The sequence below is a fragment of the Dromiciops gliroides genome, chromosome 4, assembly GCF_019393635.1.
Source record: "Dromiciops gliroides isolate mDroGli1 chromosome 4, mDroGli1.pri, whole genome shotgun sequence".
Taxonomy (NCBI): domain Eukaryota; kingdom Metazoa; phylum Chordata; class Mammalia; order Microbiotheria; family Microbiotheriidae; genus Dromiciops; species Dromiciops gliroides.
This window is the reverse complement of record NC_057864.1, coordinates 272,784,153-272,810,389: the sequence shown is the minus strand read 5'-3', so window position 1 is coordinate 272,810,389 and position 26,237 is coordinate 272,784,153. Positions and strand designations below refer to the sequence as shown.

Here is a 26,237-nt window from a genome sequence, read left to right as displayed (position 1 = left end):
AACCCTTTAATTGAAGGCATTTTATAATGTTTGATGTAAAAAAAATCTCCATTTTTAAAATGCCACTATGTTGAATTAATTTTTTTAAATAATAAGCAAAAACCAAACCCAGTTATAATTCTAGCTGCCTTTGTTATCTATAGGTTATGAATACTTCTTTCTAGAAAAGTCAGGTACTCAATATTGCAAGCAGCAAATGCCATCACAAAAAATTGAAATTATTTTGGTTTTAGACAAGAAACAACTGGTTACCTAGAAGGAATCATTTCTGAAGCAGCTGTGTATGGTTAGAGACCAGGTTGCTAGAGCAAGGATCAAAATCTCAGAATCAGAAGCAAAATGAAGAGACATGAGGCTTGATTGAGGCAATGCTTCATTCAAAACCAGCTATTAATACAAAAAGAATTAGAAATGGATAAAGGAGAAGACACTGACACACTCCATCATCATTTCCTAAGGAAATTGAAGTAAATGCATAGTAAAATACCACAATGAAAAGACTCAAAGAACCTAGAAATTACCTCAGCTTGCAAATTCAGGTCTTCTTGCCAAGCAGAGCTGTAGGTTAGCCAAAGGCAACACTAGCTTAGAACATAAACTAATTTGTAAAATCTTATGGAATATAACAGTAGAAGATTATGAGCAGGATCACTTCATAATAAGCAAGTAGTCAAGGAAAATTAAAAGAAAGCTTGGCTTGTAACCTGGATCATCCCATGGACATTTAGGGATAAAAACAAAAGGAGGGAGAGAGAGGGAGGGAAGGGAGGAGGGAAGACAGAGAGAGAGAGAGAGAGAGAGAGAGAGAGAGAGAGAGAGAGAGATCCAGAAAGATTTCTATAACAAACTCTTTTCCCTATTAATGACATTTCTATTCTAATATCATCATCTCCAATATGCTGCACAATGAAGTAGAAATGGCTAAATGAGGAAGAGGTTTATGTGGTAGCTATCAATCTGGAGGATACTGAGGAATTGATTCTCAAGATATTTGAAAAAAGGGACAATGTTCCACTCTTGAGGGTGGAGATCCAAGGTTTTTTCTTACTTAAAAACAAGATAAAAATATCAATGCCTACTTTTCCACCACTACAAATGGTAATAACTTATATGTGATTTGAGGGTACCTTTGATAAACATCTAAGAAGGGAATCAGACTTTCCCAAATAATGTTCACCAACTATACCCTTACAGTCACACAACTGCCTGAAAGGAAAAGAGACGAGAAAACCCTACTATACTTAGTGCTTGCTGACTTTTAAACAATTAAGACATAACAGATAACTTTGATGATCTTCTGATTATAATAAAGCCAGGCATGAAACAGAGATTTTATGCTTGCCAAAGGTGCTTCCCACTGTCAAGGGTTATACCCAGCTTGGAGCCCAAATCAAAGAATTCCCTATAGATGATGCAGTCTTCCATTTACTCCTCTTTATGATGAGTGGACCAAGTTCCAGAAGAATGAGAAGCAAAATTAATCAAAAGAGTTCAAAGTATCCATACTTAAGAACCAAGTGAATGAAGAATAGCTATTGTCCTGATTATAGCATCCACGTGGATGCACAGATGGAGCTGATCTATCAGTACAAACATATGAAACAGAAACAAAGCATAAATAATGAACTGAATCCAGAAAAAGGAAGAGTCAAGCAGGTCACACTGCCTTTGGAAAACTGCATAATGCTTTAAGTAACCCCAAATTTCTCCCAGAAATAAACAGCCTAACTTTTTAAACATCAATATTCTTCCACTGATTATGACTCACACGGATGTGAGTCATAAATGACATAGTCTCCACAGAATTAAAGTTGTGGGCTATATAAAAAGGAGAATGGTACAAGGTAGGCAAGAAAAGGCTGCAATATACTAACAATGAAGGACTGGCATAAAAGAAACCATCAGGAAAATACATGACCCAAAAAAAGGAGGTGAAACAGTCACATAGCAAGAGGGAGAGATAACCTATGGGCAGTTCACCTGCCCTGTTGCTATCTATGCAAAGTCAAGAAGTTTAAGCAGAGGTTCCCAGTACATGCTGGGAGGACATGTACCAAAGGCAAAAAAGGATGTAGATAGTTTGTAATCTGTACTGTTATAGAAAATACCCATATCACATAACCCAAGTGACAGTGTAAACACCACCAACACATCTCTCTTGCATATGTAAAAATAATACAAGATTCCTCGAAAGATGTAACAGGAGATGTAAAGAAGCTTTGTTTAATGACCCTCTGATGATGCATGTTAGTTCTAAGTATTTGCCATGCCACTATCATGGGAAATGAGTCCCAATGGAAAAGGATTACCTATGAATGGTGAGAGTCTTGTGATGATAGGAAGCATTTCAAGTAAAAACAAATCTGAAACTAAGTGGAATTTATGTTTGCTTTGGGGAAAACTTTTTTTGGCAAGCTTTTCATCTCAAGTCTTCTGTTGCTCCCCACTTAAAGCAATGGAAACCATTAGCCCAGAAAAATTATGTTCCAACACAAAAAATTTTGGTAAAATATTCTGAGATCTCTTTTTATATACCCTCAGGAAAGTTATGATGCTGGGAACAAGAAATAGAAAATGCACAGGGGAAAAGTATTAAGTACCACATTCTAACCAGCAATATTTACCTAAACCTAAGTGTCTAGACTGGCTTAGAATCATCCTCAGTCCAGGATCACTAAGGTAACACCAGAACAAACCTGGAAATTTGATGATCTGAATAAATCCAAACGCAGGTTTCACCTATGAAACTGCCCCAGTTTCTCCAAAAGATTATTTCCTCTAACCCCAGTTTGGTTGAAACCAAGCTAATCTATAAGGTTAGAGAAAAAGTGAGAAGTCATTCACACTTCAATATTTTCTATACCTTGAACATAGGTAGATTTCAGAGAGAGAGCCTGTGGAAAGGGTGTGTGTGTGTGTGTGTGTGTGTGTGTGTGTGTGTGTGTGTGTGTGTGTGTGTGAGAGAGAGAGAGAGAGAGAGAGAGAGAGAGAGAGAGAGAGAGAAGAGAGAGAGAGAGAGAGAGAGAGAGAGAGAGAGAGAGAGAGAGAGAGAGAGAGAGAGAGAGAGAAGGAAGGAGAAAAGGGAGAGGGAAAGGGGTGGAGGAGAAGAAGGGGGAGGGAGGGAGAGAGAGATACTCAAACTCCATTTGACTTTACCAGTCAACTCTGTTGGAATATATGTAAAGGTGAGAGTCTGTCTAGAAACTTTCCAAATACAGAGGCAGAGACTAAGTTGATGGCATGCCATGAAGCGAACTGATTGACTGAACTTTTCCATCACATATGCTTCAGCTTCTGAAAAATGACAGTGACGTACACCCATGTTAAGAAGTTTCCATTGTCCTTTACAAAGAATATGACTTTCTCCTTCTTCCCTGCCCTTTTCCCTCCCCATCCCCTGCCTCCACACCCAAATAATAGAAAAACTTCTTAAGGGCACTCTAAAACTCAATGTTTACAAAGTTCACAAAAGCAGTCACAAAAGTTGCAATATTTCTTAAATGGGATTGTAGGCCGAGCTATAATCTTAAGGTTCTATTTCCAGATTTGGATGAAGTGGTTATTTTAAAGAATTTACATCTGTTCCCCACTATGTTTAAAATACTTTTAATCCACTTGAATTTTTTTTGCCCATTTAGGAGGCCAAGAAACCTTGGAGAAATAGAGAGTCAGAGAACAGTAGACACCATCATCCAAAAACACAAACCATACACTAAAAAATATAAAGCTATAAGAAACTTAACAAAAGCTTAAAGACAGTAGGATTTTCTTTTTCAAAAGATTTTTTTTTGGAGAGAGAAAGTTATTTGTGCTTAACCATTAGCAATCTTTTTACTCTTCATTAGCTAATTAGTTGTTTGGATTTGAGGGTTAAAAAGGAGGGTGTCACCAGTTTTGAATTTCTATTTGGCGACTTTGCTTTGGAAAATGTAAAAATAAAATTCTGGTATGCTTTTATTTTTGAAACAATAACCATCTTATGGCAAATTCTAAGCCACAGAAAAGAATGTTTTTACACATGCCAAAAGTTCTGGGAATGAACTCTAACTCCTCCCCTTCCCCAGCCTATAGTCATGTTAACAGTACACATTAAGTAGCTAAGTCAGCCTTTGGCTGTCCTAACATCTCTTTTTTTTTTTTTAAAGTGAGGCAATTGGGGCTAAGTGACTTGCCCAGGGTCACACAGCTAGTAAGTGCCAAGTGTCTGAGGTCAAATTTGAACTCGGGTCCTTCTGACTCCAGGGCCAGTGCTCTATTCACTGCGCCACCTAGCTGCCCTGTCCTAACATCTCAAAGAACTTGCACCTTTTTAGCTAGAGGAGTGAGGCTCTCACAGTGCAAGTCTGCAAAAATTCAGGTTATCATTCCCAACAGCAGTAGAGTAGGAGCCTAAAATTCAGACTGCTCCTCTCCAGTTCAATCAGCCAAAAGTTACTGGGCCAGTCCACCTGGGAAATACTTCTCCTTATATAGAATCCTCACAACTAAATGTTCAAGAATGCTATTCTTAGACAGGAAAATGTAATTAAGCAATGAGGAGTGCATCCTAAACAACAGTGAGGCAGAATTCACTTCCAAGAATAGGTTAACTTCGCTCTGGATGGTAAATCTGGGTAGTTAAATTCCTCTGGAGCAAATTTAGGCTTCTAACTTCACTTACTATTGACTCACAAAAATACACATTTTATAACACTAGAATGTTACTCTGCAAGTTCAAATCCATTCATAAGAGCAGTGAAATGAGTCTGAACAATTGGAAGCCTATTCAGAAAGTATTATCCGTCCAAGTTACACAAAAAGGAAATATTGGCACCTTTCTGGCTAACAGAAATATAAAACAAAGTAAGTTTTTTTTCAAGGCTGTGTCTGAAAATAAAAGTTTCCCATGAAAAAAACTTTGTTATTTCACAGACTATACCAAGGGCATGCCACTACTCTTCCAGAATTTCTGAAGGAAGGAGAAAGGCTTCTTCAAGGCATATTTCTGTCCTCTGACAGCAAGAGGGAGTATGGAAATAGTGGTATTTTAAGCACTGTCACAGACATCTATTTGGTACTAGAGTGTGAGTGAGACATTGAGGTGGGTACTAGAAAGTGAATTATAAAGCAAGATCCCCATCACCTTGGAGTGTTAGTTGATCCAGAAACACATAGTCATATATAGATACACATACACATATATAAACACACACATACACACATACACACACACACACACACACACACACAGGCGCGCGCATATGCATATATGCACATTTACACATAATGAAACAAATAAACTCAACCATAGCGGCATATATAATGAAATGAATAAATCTATATAATCAGCAGTGACAATCTGGATAGTGAAGGACTCAAGGAATTGGCTGTTTTTCTTCTGATTTATCAGGAAGCTTCATGAATAGAGAGGGGAGATGTTAGGGATTGTCTGACTAGTTTGAGCAGCTAGTAGTAGAAGGATTAAGGAGTAGGTGGCACTCCACATGTTTCAGCATAGCAAAAGGCTCTGGAAGCAGAGTCCTAGCTGGAAATTTCTAGGCCTGAGGTGAGTACCATGAAGAGTGCCCTCAGTTGAAGGAGTGCAGCTGGGGGGAGAAGTTTCAGCTGGCCATCTGCTTACTTCCTATTCCAACTAACTATTCTTGTTCAACAGTTGCTAAGGTCTGTGGTTCCCTTGCTGTTGAAAGACTGGAAAGTACTGATGGTACCCTCTAAATTAAGCACCCTCTAAATTAGGCACCCTGGGATCTTGGCCCCACCCTTGTTATGCCTCTTTCCATAAAGCACAGCCACTATAGTTATCAGTATAATCTGGGCAGTCTCCAACCATCTTCATGCCATGTTTCTCTGCTGTCTTTCTTTTTATTTGGGGGGGGGGGGGGCCAATGAGGTTTAAGTGACTTGCCCAGGGTCACACAGCTAGTAAGTGTCAAGTGTCTGAGGCTGGATTTGAACTCAGGTCCTCCTGAATCTAGGGCCAGTGCTTTATCCACTGCACCACCTAGTTGCCCCCTCCCTGCTGTCTTTCAGGAACATCTTTCAGGAACATTATCCCACCTTCTAGTCCTGAACCATAATTAAGTCAACACTACCAGGCTTGGAAAGGATGTCAATCAATTGGGCTCAGGGTCCACTCAGCATCCCAGTGATTTTCCAGGTTAAGCCCCTGGATGCCAATCTATCAGAAGTCCTCTCATATTAGAATCTAAGTTCTCTTAAGGGCAGAAATTGTCTTGCTTTTTGTATCAGAATTCTTGGCAACTAACAAAGTGTCTGGCACTTAGTAAGTGCTTAAAACAATTGGTTGACTACACAAAATTTTCTTTGTTAACTGAATATTTTAAATTCACTAAAGACTTCACTATTCAAAAGATTCCTATATGAAGTATATAATTATTAATTTATCTTGTGTATAAATGCAGAAATTCCTATATATAATGTGTATAAAGGCAGGAAACCAGATATATAATATTCCTACTTAAAAGAAGTTTCACATGTACATAAATTCGAATTTCATCAAGTTAGGCCAAGAAGCCTTCTTTAAGCACCTATGATGTGCCAAGCATCGTGCTAAGCACTAGGAATACAAATACAAAAAAACAAAAACAAACAAAAAAAACAAAAAAAAACAAAAAAAAACCAGTTCCTACCCTTGAAGTGCTTATATTCTAATGGTAGAAAACAACACATAAGGTGAGGTGTACCCACAAAATAGCTTGGGAGAGAAAGTCCAGAGTACAGCCTGGAGAGGAATGAAGACATGGCCGGCCCTCGCATCCTCCTTAGAATGAAGGTTGTGGGAGGAACTAGCCTATCAAAGGAGGAGTTTGCAGGGGCATAGGGTACTATCAATGTGAGCAGTGCAAGGGTAGGATGAACTTCAAAGGGTGATGAGATTTCCTTGGTTTCAAATGATACCTTGTTTCTTTCAAGCATTTACTGGTATCTTCCAGTGTAGCACAGTGTCTAAAACAATCCCAAATCTCTTTATAAATAGGAACTACACTTAATATTTCCCCAAAGCCTTGAGATCACTTGAAGGATGCTAGTTGGGTTTGTTTGTTTGTTTTTAAGGAAACAAGAAGAGGTGGAGAGAAATATCATAGGATCTTGGATATAGTTAGAGTTATATGAAATAACAAGTGACCCAAGTTCCACCTCAGTATTCTACAAATGAGGAACCTAAGGCCAAGTATGGAGAAGTGATTTGGCCAAGGCAAGTCCATAAGTGACTCAGCTGGGATAGAAGATGGATCCTCATGCTGCAAATCCAATCCTCTTTCTATCCTGTCATGCAGACTATTAGCTCTATTCCCCTCCTCCTTGGAAATCCCTATGTGACCTCAGGGATGGGAAGAAGGAAAGTTGAGCGGGAGTAAGGGAAGGGAAGAAACTGTAAATGCTAAGTTATATCGGGCCCTTACATAGGAAAGGAAGTTCTGGGGAGGAAGCTATGTAGTACAATGAATACAGCACTGGACCTGGAGTTAGGAAGATCTGAGTTCAAGTTTGGTCTCAAGACACATGCTAGCTATGTGACCCTGAGCAAGTCATATAACCTCTGTTTGCCTCAGTTTCCTTATCTATAAAATGGGGGTGATAACAATAGCACCTATGCAAGGACTGCTGTGAGGATTAAGTAAAATTCATAAAGGAATTTGAAAACAAAGCAATATATAAATGCTAGCTATTATTATTATTATTATTGTCTTTAAGATTATACAAGAAAGAACACATATAGTAAACTTTCTTCATAAAGCTTAGAAACTAGGTTACATTTGTCACTTAAGGCTTTTTTTTGGGGGGGTGGGTGAGTATTTTGGTATGTTTTGGGAGCCATGATTTGAAATACAAAATTACTTGGGTGGAGAAGGTTAACCATACCTCTAAAACTACTAATTAAATTAAGCCACTCAGAACTTTGCATCTAGAATATCATGTTCCATTTAAGAACTATGATAATAAGCTAGAAAATGTTCAGAAAAGAATAACCAGGATTGCAATGGGGCTTGAATCCATGACATATGAGGATGGGTTGAAAGAAGTGGGCATGTTTAACCTGCAGACAAGAAGACCCAGGGGGAGGATGTGAGCTATCTTCAAGAATGTGAAAGGCTGTCACAGGAAGCATTCCTGAGACTTATTCTCTTTGGCCCCAAAGAGTAGAACTGACCCGCAATGGATCAAGATTACAAAGAGGTGAATTTCAGTCTGATATCAGATGAAACTTTCTAACAACAGGAGCTGTCCAAAAGTGTAACTGAAGAGTTCCTCCTCCTTGGAAGTCTTCAAAAAGAAGCTGTATGACCACATAGAGGGTATGTTATAGTGGGGATCCTTTCTATGTATGGATTAGACTAAATGATGACTGAGATCCCTCCCAGTCAACGGAGTCTACGATTCTTATAATGGAATTCCATTCCCTGCACTTCATTACCATGTCTCAGATACCTTTTCCTTGCACCCCTATGACCCTCCTCCCATTGGTGAACTTTTTTTGGAATCTTCATTTTTAAGAAGGGACCAGACTAACCATCCTTCAATTCTCCACCCTTTGCCACCATGCCCCTTCATAAGCACCTTCCCTTCTACATGGTTTTCTTTGTTTTCTCTTATGCATAGTCTCCCCCACCTTCCCCCCTCAGTTGTTTTCTGCAGTATCTAACCTTCTTTGCCTTGGCTCTAAGTTGTCTTTTTTTAAAAAAATTTTTGGTGGGGCAATGCGAGTTAAGTGACTTGCCCAGGGTCATACAGCTAGTAAGTGTCAAGTGTCTGAGGCCAAATTTGAACTCAGGTCTTCCTGAATCCAGGGCCAGTGCTTTACCCACTGCACCACCTAGCTGCCCCTCCTCCAATAATTTTCATACAAACTTATGCCCAAATTTACCAGTTTCATTCCTCCTATGAAGTTATGTGGCTCACACTTTCAGCTCACACACTAGCTCAGAGCAAAATTCCTTAACTTCCCTAATAATAACACTGCCAAGGGCTCAAATATATTTACTTTAAAGTGCCTCCTTCAGAGAAATCTTGTAAGGTAGATAATGCAAGTATAATTAGATGGAGAAGGTAAGGTTGAGAGAAATTAAGTAATGCATTTGTATCTTCTGACACCAAGTACTGTGTTCTTTTCATTATAGCATGAATTTCATTATAGCTCAATCAGTTTTCCCTATCATGGACACAGTTACAGGAATCAGTTTCATGTTCAATAATAGTTACTTTTAAATTTGTGGCAGCTACAGTCTGAAAAATGAGGGCATATGATACAATCTGCCTTAGAAATGCTGAAAAATACTGAAGCATGGCTGGCTGGTATAAAACAGACAGCCTTGTATGAAAGAACAAAAATGTATTCAATGACCTGAGCTCCCATTTAGGTCTATGATGTAAACAGAGTCTGCATAAAGAACTTACTTGCCAATGTTTTCAGGTAGGGATTGGAGTGAGATGTCATTTACAGAAAGACATGTTAGATTCTGTAATTCAGGAAAGCTTTCTGGTAACCTAAAATATAAAAACCCAGTTAAGTCATTAGTTCTCCAAGCATTTGAAATGATAAGCATAAATATCACAATTTATTTTAAAATAACAACCTAGAGTTTTTGTTTGTATTAAAGAGAGGCAATCCAACTAAAGTATAAACCAACAATTTTACAGACATATTCTTACTTTTAGCCCCAGTACTAGCAGCAGCAGTGAGGATTCAACGAATACTTATAGATCGATTAATCAGAAAATAATCAAAGATTAAAAATAAACAGGCTTCTAAAATGAAAATAACTGACATTTCTTCCTATAAGCACTTTAAAATTTGCAAAGCACTTCATTTTATTTATTTTATTTTTTGCTTCTCACAGTAACTCTTGTGACATTTTCCCCATTTGAGAAATAAGGAAAACTGAGGCTCAGAGACTTGCCCATGATGGTACAGTTAGTAAATAACACAAAAGCCAGATTCAAGCCCAGGCCTTCCTGATTCCAAGTCCAGTCGTCCATCCATAACAAAAAAGTGAAGAAATTGTTTATATTTTAAGCTCTAATTACAAAGTGTCTGAGGTTTTTTTTTTCTTCTTTTGATAAATTACTGACAGAGAAATATAGGGTATAGGATAGCTATTCAATGAGAATAGAGAATTCACTCAGCCCACAAGATTTTCATAAATCACAGAGCAAAGTCTTAGTCATTTTCCTTCCTGTGTCTTTCAATCCCAACTGCAAAGCTATTGGTGACTACAGTTGAACGGCTGACAGCCCATGACTGTCTTCTTTTTTCTTCTTTCAATTCACTTGTACAGGCTGCCAATCACCTGAGACAATTACTTGTTTTATAATGTTCTTCTAGAAGAAACTTCCTGTACTCCTCTTGCTAGCAACAGGACTATGGACTCTTTAATAAAAATATTCTGTACTTTGAAAATGTATAAAAGAATCCAAGTTTCAGCATTTCCATGGTTACCAGTATGAAGAGGAAAAACCAACTTAATTGAAGAAAACAAACCACAAAAATTCTGTCGTTCCTAAACATTTTATGCTTTGTATACTTGCTTAAAAGAACATACTTCCAATAAAACAATGTGTGGTTAAAAAAAAATTCTTGAGGAAAATCATGCTTGTATTCTAGCATTCACTTAAAAAAAAACTTTAGGCAACACTACTCTTCTTCAGATTAGTGCAGCTAATTACAACAAAAATATTTCTTATTGCTCTGTTGTTTTCAGCTTCTATCCAACTCTTTGTGACCCCATTTTGGGTTTTTTCTTGGAAGAGATACTGGAGTGATTCACCATTTCCTTCTCTACCTCATTTTATAAATGAGGAAACTGAGGCAAACAGAATTAAATGATTTGCCCAGGGTCGCATAGCTAGTATTTGAGGCCAGATTTGAAATCAGGAAGATGAATGAGTCTTCCTTACTCCAGGACCACCTAGCTACCCCCTAAATGAAAACATAAGCAGGTAAAATAAGAAGAACAGGCCACTTTAACTGTAGATAGGACTTTCCAGTTTCCAAAATGCTTTTTCTCAGCAAGAAAACATTATTCACCTATCATGAGTCAGAAATATAATGACCTGACTCTAGTCACACAGTTTTAAGGGTTGGAGTTTGAACTTCAACCCAGGTCTTTTGACTGCATGTCCTGTTTTCTTGACACCATACCCCATTCATGACCTCTCTTATAAGGGCAATTTTTATAACACCTGAAATGACAACCTTAATAATAAAAAAGTTACTCATGCAATCACAGATACAGGGCTTGGAGGGACCTTACAGATAGGCTAGTCTCTCTCCCACCCAAGCCCCATTTTTTTTTTTCAAAGGAGGAAATCAAGGCCTAGAAAAGGGAAATGAATGATTTGGCCAAAGTCAACTAGGTAATGGCAAATACAGAATGGAATCCAAACCCAATAATCCAAACTTTAAATCTAGTGTTCTTTCCACTTTACCACACAATTCAATTTAACAAACATTTATTAAGCACTTTCTCTGTGCAGGAAACTATGTTAGAAGAGGAGAGGAGAGGAGAGGAAAAGAAAAAAGAAAAGAAAAGGAAAAAAAAAGCAGTCCCAGACCTCAAAGAGCTTAAATTGGGGGAGGCAGATGACCTGGCCTGAACTAGGTGTCAAACTCATCTGAGTTCAAATCTGTCCCCTGATACTTACTAGCTGAATATAAGCAAGTCATTTAATTTCTCTGAGACACAGACAATTCTCTAAAACTATAATTTATATATAGGCAGTGATCTGGGTTAGTAGAAAGAATTTCCACCACGCAATAAAATCACAATTTCTCCACCTATTTGTACTGATGCTTCCCCAGCAACCTGCACATGGTACCTGCTTCAAGTCTGGCAAGTTGAAGAAAGATAAAAATTCTGAGAGAAGTGAGGAGGGATAGCATTCTAGTCACAGAAGGAAAACTTATGAGAAAATATGAAGAAGAAAGAGATAATTCTGGGTCAAATTTCTTGGGTACAAAGAGAATGCACCAAGAAATATGTGGTTTTTGTTGTTTTGTTTTTTGTTTAGTGAGGCAATTGGGGTTAAGTGACTTGCCCAGGGTCACACAGCTAGTAAGTGTTAAGTGTCTGAGGCCAGATTTGAACTCAGGTACTCCTGATTCCAGGGCCGGTGCTCTATCCACTGTGCCGCCTAGCTGCCCCGCCAAGAAATATTTGGAAAATCAGGCTGGAGCTAAAGGGTGGAAGATTTTTATACAAGTCTGAGAAACTTGCATTTTATACTCAAGGCAAAAAGGTTTCTGAGGAGTGGAGTGGTATGGTCAAATCTAGGCCTCAGGAAGATGATTTGGGGAGCTCATGCAGAAGATAGATTGGAGAGATGAGAAACTGGAAACAGAAGAGACTAACATTTAGCATTTCTACCACTCTGTGGGAATCAGTTCATAGATCATACATTTAGAGCTAGAAAAGTTATTAGAGATTACCTAGTCTGGTCAATTTACAGATAAGAAAAACTGAGGCCCGAGAAGTCAAGTGAGTTCCAAAATGCCCTTTCTGTGTGGCGAGGTGCAAAGTATACATGACTTGGAGTCAGAAGACCTGAAGTTCATATACAAGGTTGGAAATTTTTAAACCCAGATCCTATGTCTCCAGAGTCACTTCCCTTTCCACTACAATACTGCCAAATATTTAAAATCGTGAATGCATTTTCTTAAGGACTCTGATAACAGGCATCTTTCTGACTGTCTCCATGACAGCAAGATCTTCTCAAGATTGGAAAAGGAAAAGGCAGGCATTACTATTAAGAAGAATAGCCAACACCCCTCCTCAAAGGCAATCCATCCAATGGCATAAAGTGACTTTATCTTGATTCACTTGAGGAAAGAGAAGCTTTCATTTACCCAACAACTGAAAACAACCAAAATAACAAAAACAACTTGATAAGCATTTATTAAACACCGACTTTGTGCCTGACACTGTGCCAGGGACTGGGCGGGTAAATATACGTAGACTAAAAACAATTCTTACTCTCAAGGAGCTTACATTCTATCTACAAATATCCAATGTATCAACTTCCTATATTTAAAATAATGAAAAAGTACCTACATTGTTTCTTGAAAGAAATGTCATATTTTAAGGGAAATAGAATACAGGGACTGAGACTGACCTTAAGATTTCATTGGTATAGGGAACTCCTGGGGGAGGAAACTCTGCCTGCCAATGCAGGCTGGCATCTTCTGTACAATTTATAAACTAAGGGGGCATGGGGGCAGCTAGATGGCGCAGTGGATAGAACACTGGCCCTGGATTCAGGAGTACCTGAGTTCAAATCCGGCATCAGACACTTAAACACTTACTAGCTGTGTGACCCTGGGCAAGTTGCTTAACCCCAATTGCCTCACTAAAAAAAAAAATTAAATATAAATAAATAAATAAATAAATAAACTAAGGGGGCAACTAGGTGGCACAGTGGATAGAGCATCGGCCCTGGATTCAGGAGGACCTGAGTTCAAATCCGACCTCAGACACTTGACACTTACTAGCTGTGTGACCCTGGGCAAGTCACTTAACCCCAATTGCCTCATCAAAAAAACAATTTATAAACTAAGTCACCTGGAGCAGGGGTGTCAAACTCATATAGAAATGGATCCTTTCAGGGGCATATTGATTTAGAAAACCACAAATTAATAGTATCTATATTGTATTGTATTTGTATTAATTGTGTTAAACATTACCCAATTACATTTTAACCTGGTGTGCTATTCAGTAGACCTCCCCCAGGAGTGACTTGCCAATGTTCACAAGGACAGTATGTTTAAGAGGAAAGAATTAAACCTAAATTTTCCCCACTTTGAGGTTGGCTCTCTAGCCACTACTCCACTCTGCCTCTTTGTATTTGTATCCCCAAGGCTTGGCAAAATAAAAGAATCCTTACTTTCAAGTAACTTACCTTCTAGTCATCAACATATTTTCACTAAAATTCAAATTCATTCTACTTGATATATTTAAGAAATTTTAATTAAAAAAAATTTAAATCATGATAATACATCTCTCCATTGCTTAAGAAAAATGTAATCAGATTTCATGGGAAATTAGAAAATGAAGAGAAAACAGAAGAAGGGGGGATTCCAGGTGTTGTGAGGTAGAGATCCAAGAGTAAAAGAATGGATTCTGCCCCCTCTGTTCTCAGGAATGGCCTCAGGTCAGTGGAGCAGCAAACTTGAGAAAAAGGAATGGTCAGCATCATGAACTTTTAGAGATGAAAGAGACCTAAAGTCAGACCACAAGGCCTGTGGTTTATTATTTATTTTTGAGAAATAACCAGTAAAAGTCAAGATAAAATAAAAAAACAACACCTTGGGAGGGGAATGCATAATGGGAGAGGGAAGGAGGATGGACTAAGCAAAATTAAGTTATCATATACTTAAGCTTGATAAAGACTGTTAAGAAATTCTAGCTAGTCTGTCTAAAATATCTAATGAGTGGTCGCCAATAAATTATAAGCTTTAGCAAGAGTTACGTTTTAAGCATTTATTAAGGAGAATAAGAATTTGGTAAAGAGAGAGAGAAAGGCCTAGATTCCTATCTATAAAGGGAGAGCGCATTTCTAGCTCTGTTCTCCACCAGAGTCCAAAGGAAAGAGCGAGACCGAGTGCCAGTCTCTTCCTTCTTCCTCCCACTAGCCTGCGTCACTTCCTGACGCCAAAGAAAAGACTCCTGGTCTTGCCCTCAAAGACCTTCCCTTCATGGGCGGAACTCTTCTACAGTAAGTCTCCAGCAGGTGGCGTCATTCCAATCGTTACAAGACCCAATTGTTGAATCCCCCTTTACAAAGGCAAGGAGATACTTTATGTCTGTGGAGACAGTAGGGAGAGGCAACGATCAGTAGAAAAGCCATAGAGTTGGGGCAGCTAGGTGGTGCAGTGGATAAAGCACCAGCACTGGATTCAGGAGGACCTGAGTTCAAATCCAGCATCAAACACTTGACACTTACTAGCTGTGTGACCCTGGGCAAGTCACTTAACCCTCACTGCCCTGCAAAAAAAAAAAAAAAAAAGCCATAGAGTAAGGATTTTTAAAGAGGGATGATGCATTATAATGGGCAATTGATATGAAAGTTGCTATCAAAATGAAGGAAGAAGGGTCAGTGGAAGACAAAAGAAGGCCCTTCATCATTCCAGAAGCAAGCATGAACCTTGAGTTATGAAAAGCTGAGTTGGTATCTGACTTCAGGTCCTTAAAGGCTGTCACCCTGAGCATGTTGCTGAACCTCTGTCTACATCAGTTTCCTCATCTGTAAAATAGGTTAATAGCAGCACCAATCTCCCAGGCTTATTTCAAGGATGAAATAACATGTGTAAAGAGCTTTGCAGACCTGAAAGTGATACATTAAGGCTAATTATTCATTTTTACATTCGATGAAGCCAAGTGGTTCAGTGAACAGTGTTGGACTTGGGAGTCTGGAAGATTTGAGTTCAAATCTTGTCCTAGACAGTTACTAGTTTGTGTGACTGTGGCTCAGATATTTAGACCCCCTGAACCTCAGTATCTTCAATCTGTAAAAGAGGGCAATTTTGAGGATCAAATGCATTAACACACACTTTGCAAATCTTAAAGCACTAAATGATGATGATTTACATTGCTCTGCCTATTATCTCAGTATCAAAGGCATAGGGGACTTCTGGGGGAGTTGGACTTGGAGTCAGGAAAACCCCAGATTCAAATCCTGCTTCTCCTACCAGATATATGACCATGGGCAAATCACTTTATATCTAAGCCTCAGTTTCCTCATCAGCAAAATATGTAATAATACCCATAGAGCTTATCTTACAGAGTTGCTATGAGGGTTCAGATGAGATTACAGAAGTAAAGCACTTTAAAAACTTAAAAACATTATGGAGGGTCAGCTAGGTGGCACAGTGGATAAAGCACCGGCCATGGAGTCAGGAGTACCTGAGTTCAAATCCGGCCTCAGACACTTAACACTTACTAGCTGTGTGACCCTGGGCAAGTCACTTAACTCCAACTGCCTCACTAAAAACAAAACAAAACAAAACAAAACAAAAAAAAAACCATTATGGAGATGTCATTGATTATTATTATTCAGATATGTGAAGGCCTGTCAAGTGAATGAGGTCTACATGTTCCCACAGGCCAACATAAGAATGAATAGGGAGGAATTACAACGCTTAAAATAAGAAAAAAAACTTTCTAATTCTTAGAACTGTCTGAAAATTCAGTATAATAAAGGAGTACTAAGGAGGTAGTAAGAAGATAGGTAATGAGTCCCTTGTCATTGGCTTCTAAGATCAAAGCAAGATCACCTGTTGGGGCTGTCACAGAATGATGCATCTGTCGGGACGCTAGACTTGGATGACTGGGGAGGTTCTTGCCAATCCCACAGAACTGCATCACTACACCTAGTAGGAACCTTGAAAATCACAGAATCCAACTCTCCCCATTTTAAAAATGAAGAAACAAAGGCCCTGAAATGATAGGATCATAAATTTTAGCACTAGAAGGGGCCTTCAGAGATAACCTGGGGTCTATAAACCTGATTTATAAAAAATATTTTAATAATTATTTACGGTAATATATTTTACCAGATTTATGATATCTGAATAATAATATATTTGTAATTATATAATTATTTTTCTCTGTAATGCTATTTATTTTATTTTATGCATTTAAAATCATTCTTCTGAGAAGGGGTCTATAGACTTCACCAGGATGCCAAAGGGGTCCATAATAAACTCCTTATTTCACAGATAAGGAAAGGAAAACTGAAATCAAGTGACTTGTCCAAGTCAATAGAGTAAGAATACCAGGCCCTCAAGTTGTAAATCCCAGGCTTGTTCTTTACCACTATTTCTCCTATGAGTATGAGTAAGATGAGGATGGCAGGAAGGCCTCAGGGCAGTTGTCACTGAGTCACCAATTGCTTCCCACCAGGAAGCGCAAGTTGAAGGTGGCTGCTAATCAAAGGGATGTGGGAGGGAAAGGAGAAATGAACCCAATGCAAACACTGGAGAAATGTTTAAATAAGGAAATAATATTTTTAAGAGTTAAGGAGGGGGGCAGCTAGATGGCGCAGTGGTTAAAGCACCGGCCCTGAATTCAGGAGTACCTGAGTTCAAATCGGGCCTCAGACACTTGACACTTACTAGCTGTGTGACCCTAGGCAAGTCACTTAACCCCCATTGCCTGCAAAAAAAAAACAAAAAAAACAAAAACAAAACAAAAAAAAAGAGTTAAGGAGGGGCAGCTAGGTGGCCCAGTAGATAGAGCACCGGCCCTGGAGTCAAGAGGACCTGAGTTCAAATTTGGCCTCAAGACACTTAACACTTACTAGCTGTGTGACCCTAGGCAAGTCACTTAACCCCAATTGCCTCACCAAAAAAAAAAAAAAAAGAGTTAAGGAAAGACTTACTAGTAAATTATTAGAAAACCTGAAGAAATAATGTGTTTCAAATAGGATGATTTTTATTAGAAAAACTAGACAGACAGTAAACTCTTCATGGCAGAAAATCATATTTTCAGTCCATACTCCACAGGACTTAAGATGCAAAATGCTATCCACCTCCAGAAATAAAAAAAATATAATAATGGAGTCTAAATGTAGGTCAAAACATACTATTTGGGGAGGGGGGGGGGTTGCCATGGGGGGGGAGGAAATGTGTTTTCTTTCACAACATGATGACTAACATGTAAATATGTTTTGCATAATTACATACATATAAGTATCGGATTTCTTGTTCTCAGAGAGGGAGGAAGGGTTGGAAGAGAAAATTCAGAATTCAAAATTTTAGAAAACAATTGTTAAAAATTCTTTTTATAGGGCAGCTAGGTGGTACAGTGGATTAAGCACTGGCCCTGGAGTCAGGAGGACCTGAGTTCAAATCCAGCCTCAGATGCTTGACACTTACTAGCTGTGTGACTCTGGGCAAGTCACTTAACCCCAATTGCCTCACCAAAAAAAAATTATTTTTACATATCATAGGAAAAAAATAAAATGTTTAAATTTTAAAGAAAGAATGTCTTCTATCTCCTTAGGGTTCCATGGTCCCTCCCTCTCTTAGGACTGGCTCTTTACCATTTGCACAGTATGTTCCAGAAATATTTGCTGATTAATATTTTTAAATAAAACATAAAGTATATTATACTTATTTCCCATTTCTAAGTATAGGTTTTACAAGTTACTGAAATTCCTTACACAGATTCCTCCCAACATATACTTTACTCTCCTTACCATGTTGCTGCTTCTTTCTTCTATTTCAATAATTTCTATCAATAGAACAGCCTCCTTTCCACTGCTAACATTTGGCATGTGCTAAGTGAAATGCTATTTATAAAAATAATTTAAAAGTCAGTAGCTCCTGATATGGTTGAAAACTGCTACATTAACCAATATATGAATTACCAAGATAAAAAACCAATCCTGAGTTTTATTTGACTTTTAATTTCTTCATATTAATGCAAAAAGAAATAGTCACCTAGTCAATGGGTTTCCACTGAAGTCAGCTCTCTGAAGTGCTTTGCAGAATGAGATGCTTTCTGGAATTTCAGGAATATCTGTTTAAAAAAAGGGGAAAAAAAACCCTATTATTTACCTTTACTACCAGTAAGATCTTAGAATATATTGCAAACATAAGATAGATTTGGGGAAAATGAAAAACAATCAAATGCATTTTGGTTTGTTTTTGTTTTTTTTTTCCTAATGACTGATATCAGAAAGCTAAAATATTTTAAATGGTCGGGGTTTTCAAAGTTGAGACTGTTATTTCAAAAATCATCTTAATAATTTTTTTTGGCTAGGACACAAAATCTGAGCTTTCATATATTTTTACAAGTTGCATTTCATTTCAATAATATAAATTTTCTTCTGACATGTTAAATGTTAGCATGGTAAAGCAGCTAAAATAGAAAGCCAAATAAGTTTTTCCTGGCCTCATGCTATTTCCACCACCATTACCAAATGATTTAAGAGCCTGGCTCACAGACGCTCTCCAGTCATTCTCTTGCCATTATCCTCTGGGAATTCAACATTAATGTAGGCAATCCCTCCCTCTAAAATAACCAGACCACACAATTTCTCAGCCCCTTCAACCCCAAAGACTATTTCATTTCTATTTATCTTCCTATTTTAGGCACACCCCAGCAAAGTCATACTTTAGGCCCCCTCAGTCAGTCAATGGACATTTATTAAGCAATAATTATGTGCTGGACACTGTGCTAAGCTCTAGGGATACAAAGAGGCAAAAGATAGTCTCTGCCCTCAAGGAGCTCACAATCTAATGGAGGATAAAACAATTTTAAAAATTATAAACAAGCTATATGCAGGAAAATAGGGTATAAAGGAAAAGAAGATGCTACAATTAAAAAGTAAAGTCTTCCTTTAGAAGATGGGATTTTAGTTGGGACTTATAAGAAACCGGAGAATCTAGCAGGCAGAGATGAGAAGAGGGAGCATTCTTGGGATGGTGGACAGCCAAAGAAAATGTCTAGAGCCAAGAGATGGAGTATGTCATTCATGGAACAACAAGAAAGCCAGTGTCATTAGAAGGAAAAGAATATAGCTGGTCATAAATTGTAACAAGACTAGAAAGGTAGGAGGTGGCTAAATTATGAAGAACATTTAACATCTCTCACCATCTCTTGGCATTACTATTATCAAGATCCTGAATATTGAAATTCTACTCTAATTGCTTCTAAAAGCAATTGTGAAAACAAATATTGAAAACTATCCTTGTACATAACTGGAAAATAATAAAATACTTTTTTTTTTTTTTAAGTGAGGCAATTGGGGTTAAATGACTTGCCCAGGGTCACACAGCTAGTAAGTGTTAAGTGTCTGAGGCCGGATTTGAACTCAGGTACTCCTGACTCCAAGGCCAGCGCTCTATCCACTGCACCCCCTAGCTGCCCCCATAAAATACTTTTTAAAAAAAAAGAAATTCTACTCTAATCACAACTGCTTATCCTTCTACCACTCTTACTTTCTCACTCACACTAAACCTCCTCTTCAACTTTACAGCGACCACTGTGTCCCAGATTCATTGCTTTTTTTCCAGCATGTTTTCCCCATTCTGGCCTCATTCACATCCATATCCAGTATACATTCCTCCCCCTGGCCATAGTCAAAAACTATGTGTCACTAGGTACTCTCCAAGAATCTCTTGCCCCTCTGACGCGTCCACAGTTAACCTCACCATCTCATTTCACTGAGCATTACTAGGTGACATTCATGGTCCAGCTGATTTTATCTACTACAAATGTATGGTCCATAGCTATAGCTGAGCCCTGGCTGCTGCTTAACAATCATCTATGGACTACCTGTCTCATTCCCTACTCAAAACTTTTCTTCTCTCCTCTTGCTGTTAACCAAACTCCCACCTCCCAAAGAAAATATGACCTAGACCAGGAATTCTTGACCTTGTATGTCATGTATGCATATGTCAGTCTGATGAAAACTATGGATCACTCTTCAGAATAATTTTTTCCAAATGTACAAAATAAAATAAAAATTATCACAAAGGAAACCAATTATACTGAAATATGGTTATCAAAGTCTTTTTAAAAACCCAGTTCCAGGGGCAGCTAGGTGGTGCAGTGGATAAAGCACTGGCCTTGGATTCAGGAGGACCTGAGTTCAAATCCACCCTCAGATACTTGACACTTATTGGCTGTGTGACCCTGGGCAAGTCACTTAACCCCCATTGCCCTGCAAAAAAAACCAAACAAACAACAACAACAACAAAAAAAAACAAAACAAAACAAAAAACCACAAAACAAAACAAAGCCAAAACCAAGTTCCCAGATCTCAGGTTAAGAATCCCCGGCTTAAATGCATACATTACTCCTCATCTTTGCCTACTGGCTTCCCTAGTTTCCTATAATTTCCAACTAAAATCCCATCTTTCTCTAGGAAGCCTTTCCCAAACCATCTGATCTGTACTACCTCATATAATACCCATCCTCCCTCCTCTATCATCATTCACCCTCACTTCCTCTTCTCAGCTCACTAAAGAGATTATTCACTATGACTAATCATTTTACCAGTGCCTTTGCACCCCAAAAATATCTCTAAAATCTATCTCTTTCTCCCCACTTACATAGCCACCAAATCCTAGTTCAGGCCTTTATCATCTCTCACTCAGACCTTGGAAACAGCTTCCCCACAACTTCCTAAGTGATTTTTCTAAAGTGTGGATCTGATCATGCCACCTCTTAATAAAAAAACTGATAGCTACAATTGGCTCTAAAACTATCTCATCACCTATTTAGCTTTTTAAGCTCTTCACAACTTGCCCCCAGCATTTCTTTCCAATATTATCATACAATATTATTATCTCTTTCCTGAACTCTACAATTCAGCCAGATGTTCTTATGCTGCACTATGCATCTTTACACTGGCTGTCCCCCATATCCTCCCATCTCACCTTTGCTTCTTTTTTTTTTTTTTAATGTGTTTCCATCTGTTTTCAGATACTACCAGTTCTTTCTCTGCAGATGGGCTGCGATCTTCATAAGTCCCTCAGGGTTACATTGGATCATTGCCTTGCTGAAAACAACCACATGCTTCCCAGCAGATCATCCCCCACTATTGCTGTTATTTTGTATACAGTACATTTCACTCTGCTTCAGCTCATGTAGGTCTCTCCAGGTTTTCCCGATAGCATCCTATTCATCACAACCTCTACATAGTACCTTAAGCTTGACAGAGAATCTTCTTCACAAAAACCCAGCAAAGTAGGTACCATACATTTTGCCATTATAATCAATCATCATAACTATTTCCCTCCATCCCACTCCCTTCCCGTGACATTTACTCTATCTTCTTTTTACCTATTACTCCTCAGAGGTGCCTTACTTCTGACTATCCTCTCCCTTGCTCTGCACTCCCTTTTTTCACCCTTCCTTCCTTGTCCACTTCCCCTCCTATTTTCCTGCAGGGTTAAATAGATTACTCCTCCCAATTGGGTATGAAAGCTATTCCCTCCATGAGCTTACTCCAATGAGATCAGGGTCCCTGAGCTAATTCTGTGTTCTAAATTTTTCTTCCTCCCTCCGTCCTCAACCCTCTCTATGAGATCAAGCAATTCCATATGTCATACTGGTGCAGTAATGCAGAACATCTTCATCTTCCTTGAAAGTATTTTGTTTTTTACTGCTCTCTCCCCCAATCTGTCCTTTCCTCCCTCCCTTCCCCCCCACTCTTTTCTCCTTCCCTCCCCCCCCCACCCTGGGCAAAAGTATATTACTATACCTACTTGAGTATGTACATTAGTCCTTCTTTGAGCCAATTCTGATGATATTAAGGTTCACTCACTCCCCAACTCCTTCCCTCTCTTCTACTTTCCTCCATAAGCTTTCTTCTTGTTTCCTTCATGTGAAATACTTCTCCCTAGACCATCTCTCCCCTTCTCCCTCCCCCAGTTTATTCCCTTTGCTTCTTAAATCCTTTGTTCCCTTGAAATCTCTATTCAAACACCACCTTCTTTCCTAATCACCCCTCCCCAGGGGCTAGTGTCCTCCCATACTATAAATTCAATTTGCATATATTTTGGATATATTTGTTTATGCATTTATAAGTCTCCCAATAGAATGTAAGCTCCTAGAGGGCTGGTATTGGTTTTGTTTTGGTTTTTTCATTTTTGTCTCTGTATCCCCAGCACCTGGCATAGAAAAGGTGCTTGATAAATTCTTGTTGACTGGTTGATACCATTTTTTCCCTATCTTACACAAAACTTCAAGACAAAGTCATCCCTCTTCTCTCATGCATCCTCAGTTTCTCTCTCAAGGCTAGCTTCTTCCCATTTGCATAGTTAGTCAATCAATAAAAATGTATTAAGTACCTACTATGTGTCAGGCACCATGCTAAGCTACAGGGATACAAAGAAGAGGCAAAGCCAGTCCCTTCCCTCAAGGAGCTCACAATCAAAACGGTGAGAAAACAAGCAAACAAATGTGTACAATAAAGCTACAGGCAGGACTAATAGGAAATAAATAAAAGTGAAAAAGATGAAAGCTTTGCTATTCTTAAAAAAAAATTTTGAAAAGGCCTTCCCTTTATCTTTCTATTCTACTCAGCTACCCATTTCCTCTTCTTATTCATGGCTAAACTTGTTGAAAAATTCTGCCACAGTGACAACAGTATTGTTCAATGAGCAATTGTGAATGATTTAACTACTCTCAGCAATGCAATGATCCAAGACAATCCCAAGGAACTTACTATCCACCCCCATAGAAAGAACTGATAAAAAGAACACTTGTGGATTGTATATATATAACCTGGTTGCAGATCTTGGGGGGGGGAAGGGAGGGAGGGAGAAAAATTTGGAACTCTAAATCTAATGAAAATGAAATGTTGTAACTGGAAAAAATAAAATAAATGTTTGTTGCTTAAAAAAAAAAATTCGGCCACATCTGATGCCTCTCCTTCACTCCCCAGTCTTTGAAGAAAGCCTTGGAAGGAAATCTGCTTTGGAAAGGAACAGGGCTAGTCAACTGATGATGTTCTCTAAGTGGGTTAAGACATTTAGAGCACCGATGCAATGACCAAATGTAATTCCGAGGGAAAAACAATGCTACCCAACTCCTGCTAGATAGGTGACTCAAGAAGCAGAAGGTGACACACAATTTTGGACATGACTAATGAAAGAATTTGTTACAAGTGTTTTGTTTTCCTTTATTCTTTTATTCAATGGGGGAAGAAAGTGACTTAGAGGTGGGAAGAAGAGAAAATAAATATTTGGTAACAAATTGTTTTTTTTTTAAAACCATTTAGATCACCAACAGAATATTTATTTCTTGAATGTTTTGGGAATACTTAGCTTCATCAAAGCATCCCGGATTTTGAGCTGAAAGGTACCTTGAAGGTCCAGTCCAAAATCTTCATTTTTCAAAATAAGGCCCAGGGAGGTAAAATTATTTGCCCATGGTCATACAGTTAGTAAGTGGCAGAGCAGAGATTAGAACTGAGGTTATCCAACTCCAAATCTAGCACTGTTTATACTGTATTATGAAACCTTTCTACATTGCACCAAAACTTACCAAAATATTACCCTACAGGCCCTTAAGTATTCTTGGCCTTTAGAAAATATTTAAATGTCATTTTTTCTTGAGTTTTCATTAGTACTATGAAGTCAAAATCTTTGAGTTTCAGATTTGTTCATTATTTTTAACAGAGAGAGTATAACATTTTACACTAAAGTCCCTTACTTTGATGTCTCAGCATGGTTTGGAGGAGGTGCTGTGTTCTCAAAGACTATGCCAGTTATGTCTAAGTGCTGGCAGGTTCTGCCCCACTGGTAAACGTTCAAGATAGAGCCAGTGATGGAATGTATGCCTGTCATCCAAAGACAGCCAAGATAAATTCAGAGAGGCTCATCACCAGAAGGTTGGCCACCATGTGTTAAAAAAAAATGTTTTGGCCACAATAACATAATAGACTGTCTAAGGCACAGAGAGATTGAGACTACCACTCATATTCATATAAGTACTCAGTAAAATCACAGACTACAAGGTGCCACACACACACACACACACACACACACACACACACACACACACACACCTCTGCCTGTTCACATAACAGAAATGAAATCATTTTTTCACCCATAGTATGTAGACCTAGAAGAAACCTTGGCAGGTATCTTATCTACTCTGCTCATTTGACAGATAAGGTAACTGAGGTCCAAGGAAGGTAAGTGACTTTCCAGAGTTACAAAGATAGTAAGCATATGAAGTAGAATTTAAACCCAGGCCCTCTTTCCTATGGGCAGCTAAGAAGTACAGTGGATAGAGTGCAAAGCCAAGAGTCAGGAAGACTGACCTTAGACACTGGCCTTAGACACTCACTAGATGTGTGATCCTGAGAAAGTCACTTAACCCTGTTTGCCTCAGTTTCTTCCTCTGTAAAATGAGCTAGAGAAGGAAATGGCAAACCATTCCAATATCTTTGACACAAAAACCCCAAATGGGGTCACAAAGCAAAGGTCATGACTGAAAAACAACTGAATCTCTCCTATAATGATGTCAATGCTAAATGTACTATATGCATCCTATATTTAATCTTAAGCAAAACACCAAAATTAACATAATTTGATCATTTAAAAAGGAAGTGGGAACAAAGAAAACCAATTCTGCCCATAAATTAGAAACAGGAACACACAACTAATTTCAAACATATTACACAAGTTTTCACTGAAAAATTCATAAGCCAGATGGTTTCGTTCCAATGTCATTTCCAAGACATTTTACAGGTCCTTCTGCTTTCACATGAGGTTTTAGTAATAACAATTGCCAAAACTGACATCTATAATAAAACCTGACTAATCAAATTATTTAGTGAGCTCTTTATTTCATGTCTTTCAAGCCTTTTTTCACATTATTCCCCTTCAGAAACTCTACACTCCAGCCAAACTGGGTCATTAGCTTTAACTCCAGAACTATATCTCATCCTGTGCTCTCAGACCTCTGCACATTAGTATGGAACATCCCCCTTGCCTGAAATATCGCCATTCCTCACACACATACCCCCCATGTGGAAGAAGGACTATAATTGTTCTATTTGACCTAAGAGAAATTAAGGAGAGCAATAGATAGAAGCTGCCAAGAGGCAAATTTAAACTTGATGTCAGGAAAAACTTGCTATCAGAGGCCATCTAGTACACCCCTCTCATTTCACAGATGAAGAACTTGAAGTCCAGGGAAGCTAAAGGACTTACCCAGGATTCTACAGGTAGTAAATGTAAGAGGTGGAATTTGTACCCCTGGTCCTCAGACTCCAGAATCAGAGTTCTTTTCCACTATACCACTCAAAAGCAGAATGGGTTACTTGGGAAAGTGGTAGGTTCCCAGTCATTAGAAGACTTCAAGCAGAGACCTGGATGACCATTTCTCACATATGTAAGAGTGGGGACTCCTCTGAGAGATGGGTTGAACTAAATAGCTACAAGGTCCTTTCCAACTCTAAGATTCTGTAAGTCTTCCTTTGAGAAAAATGATTATTTGACCCTCATATTAATAATTACTGAATTAGGACCAGGATTTTTTTTTCAGAAGCCTGTAGAGTGTTCAGTCTCTAAAGGACATTGCCAAGAAAAAAACTGAATTAACTTAGAAGTAAATGACATAATCAGGGTTATATCCCCCAGACCTTCATTAGAATAGGCTCACCTCTCATTGTAATATTTCATTCTTTCTCATTAATTGTTAACCAATCAGAGTTGATTGCCACCCATTTTTCCCATGGCACATAAACTATGAGCC

The 26,237-nt window shown here is 38.4% G+C and overlaps 1 protein-coding gene across 1 annotated transcript in view; it reads right to left on the bottom strand.

Annotated features, from left to right (window-relative positions):
- Positions 1–26,237, bottom strand: part of LRRC1 (leucine rich repeat containing 1) — a 190,897-nt gene that overhangs the window by 55,422 nt on the left and 109,238 nt on the right. The window contains exons 3-4 of the mRNA XM_044004083.1: positions 18,458–18,536; positions 9,418–9,507 (exon numbers count right to left, since the gene is read on the bottom strand). Coding sequence (XP_043860018.1) covers positions 9,418–9,507; positions 18,458–18,536 — 169 coding nt within the window. The remainder of the gene's footprint in view (positions 1–9,417; positions 9,508–18,457; positions 18,537–26,237) is intronic.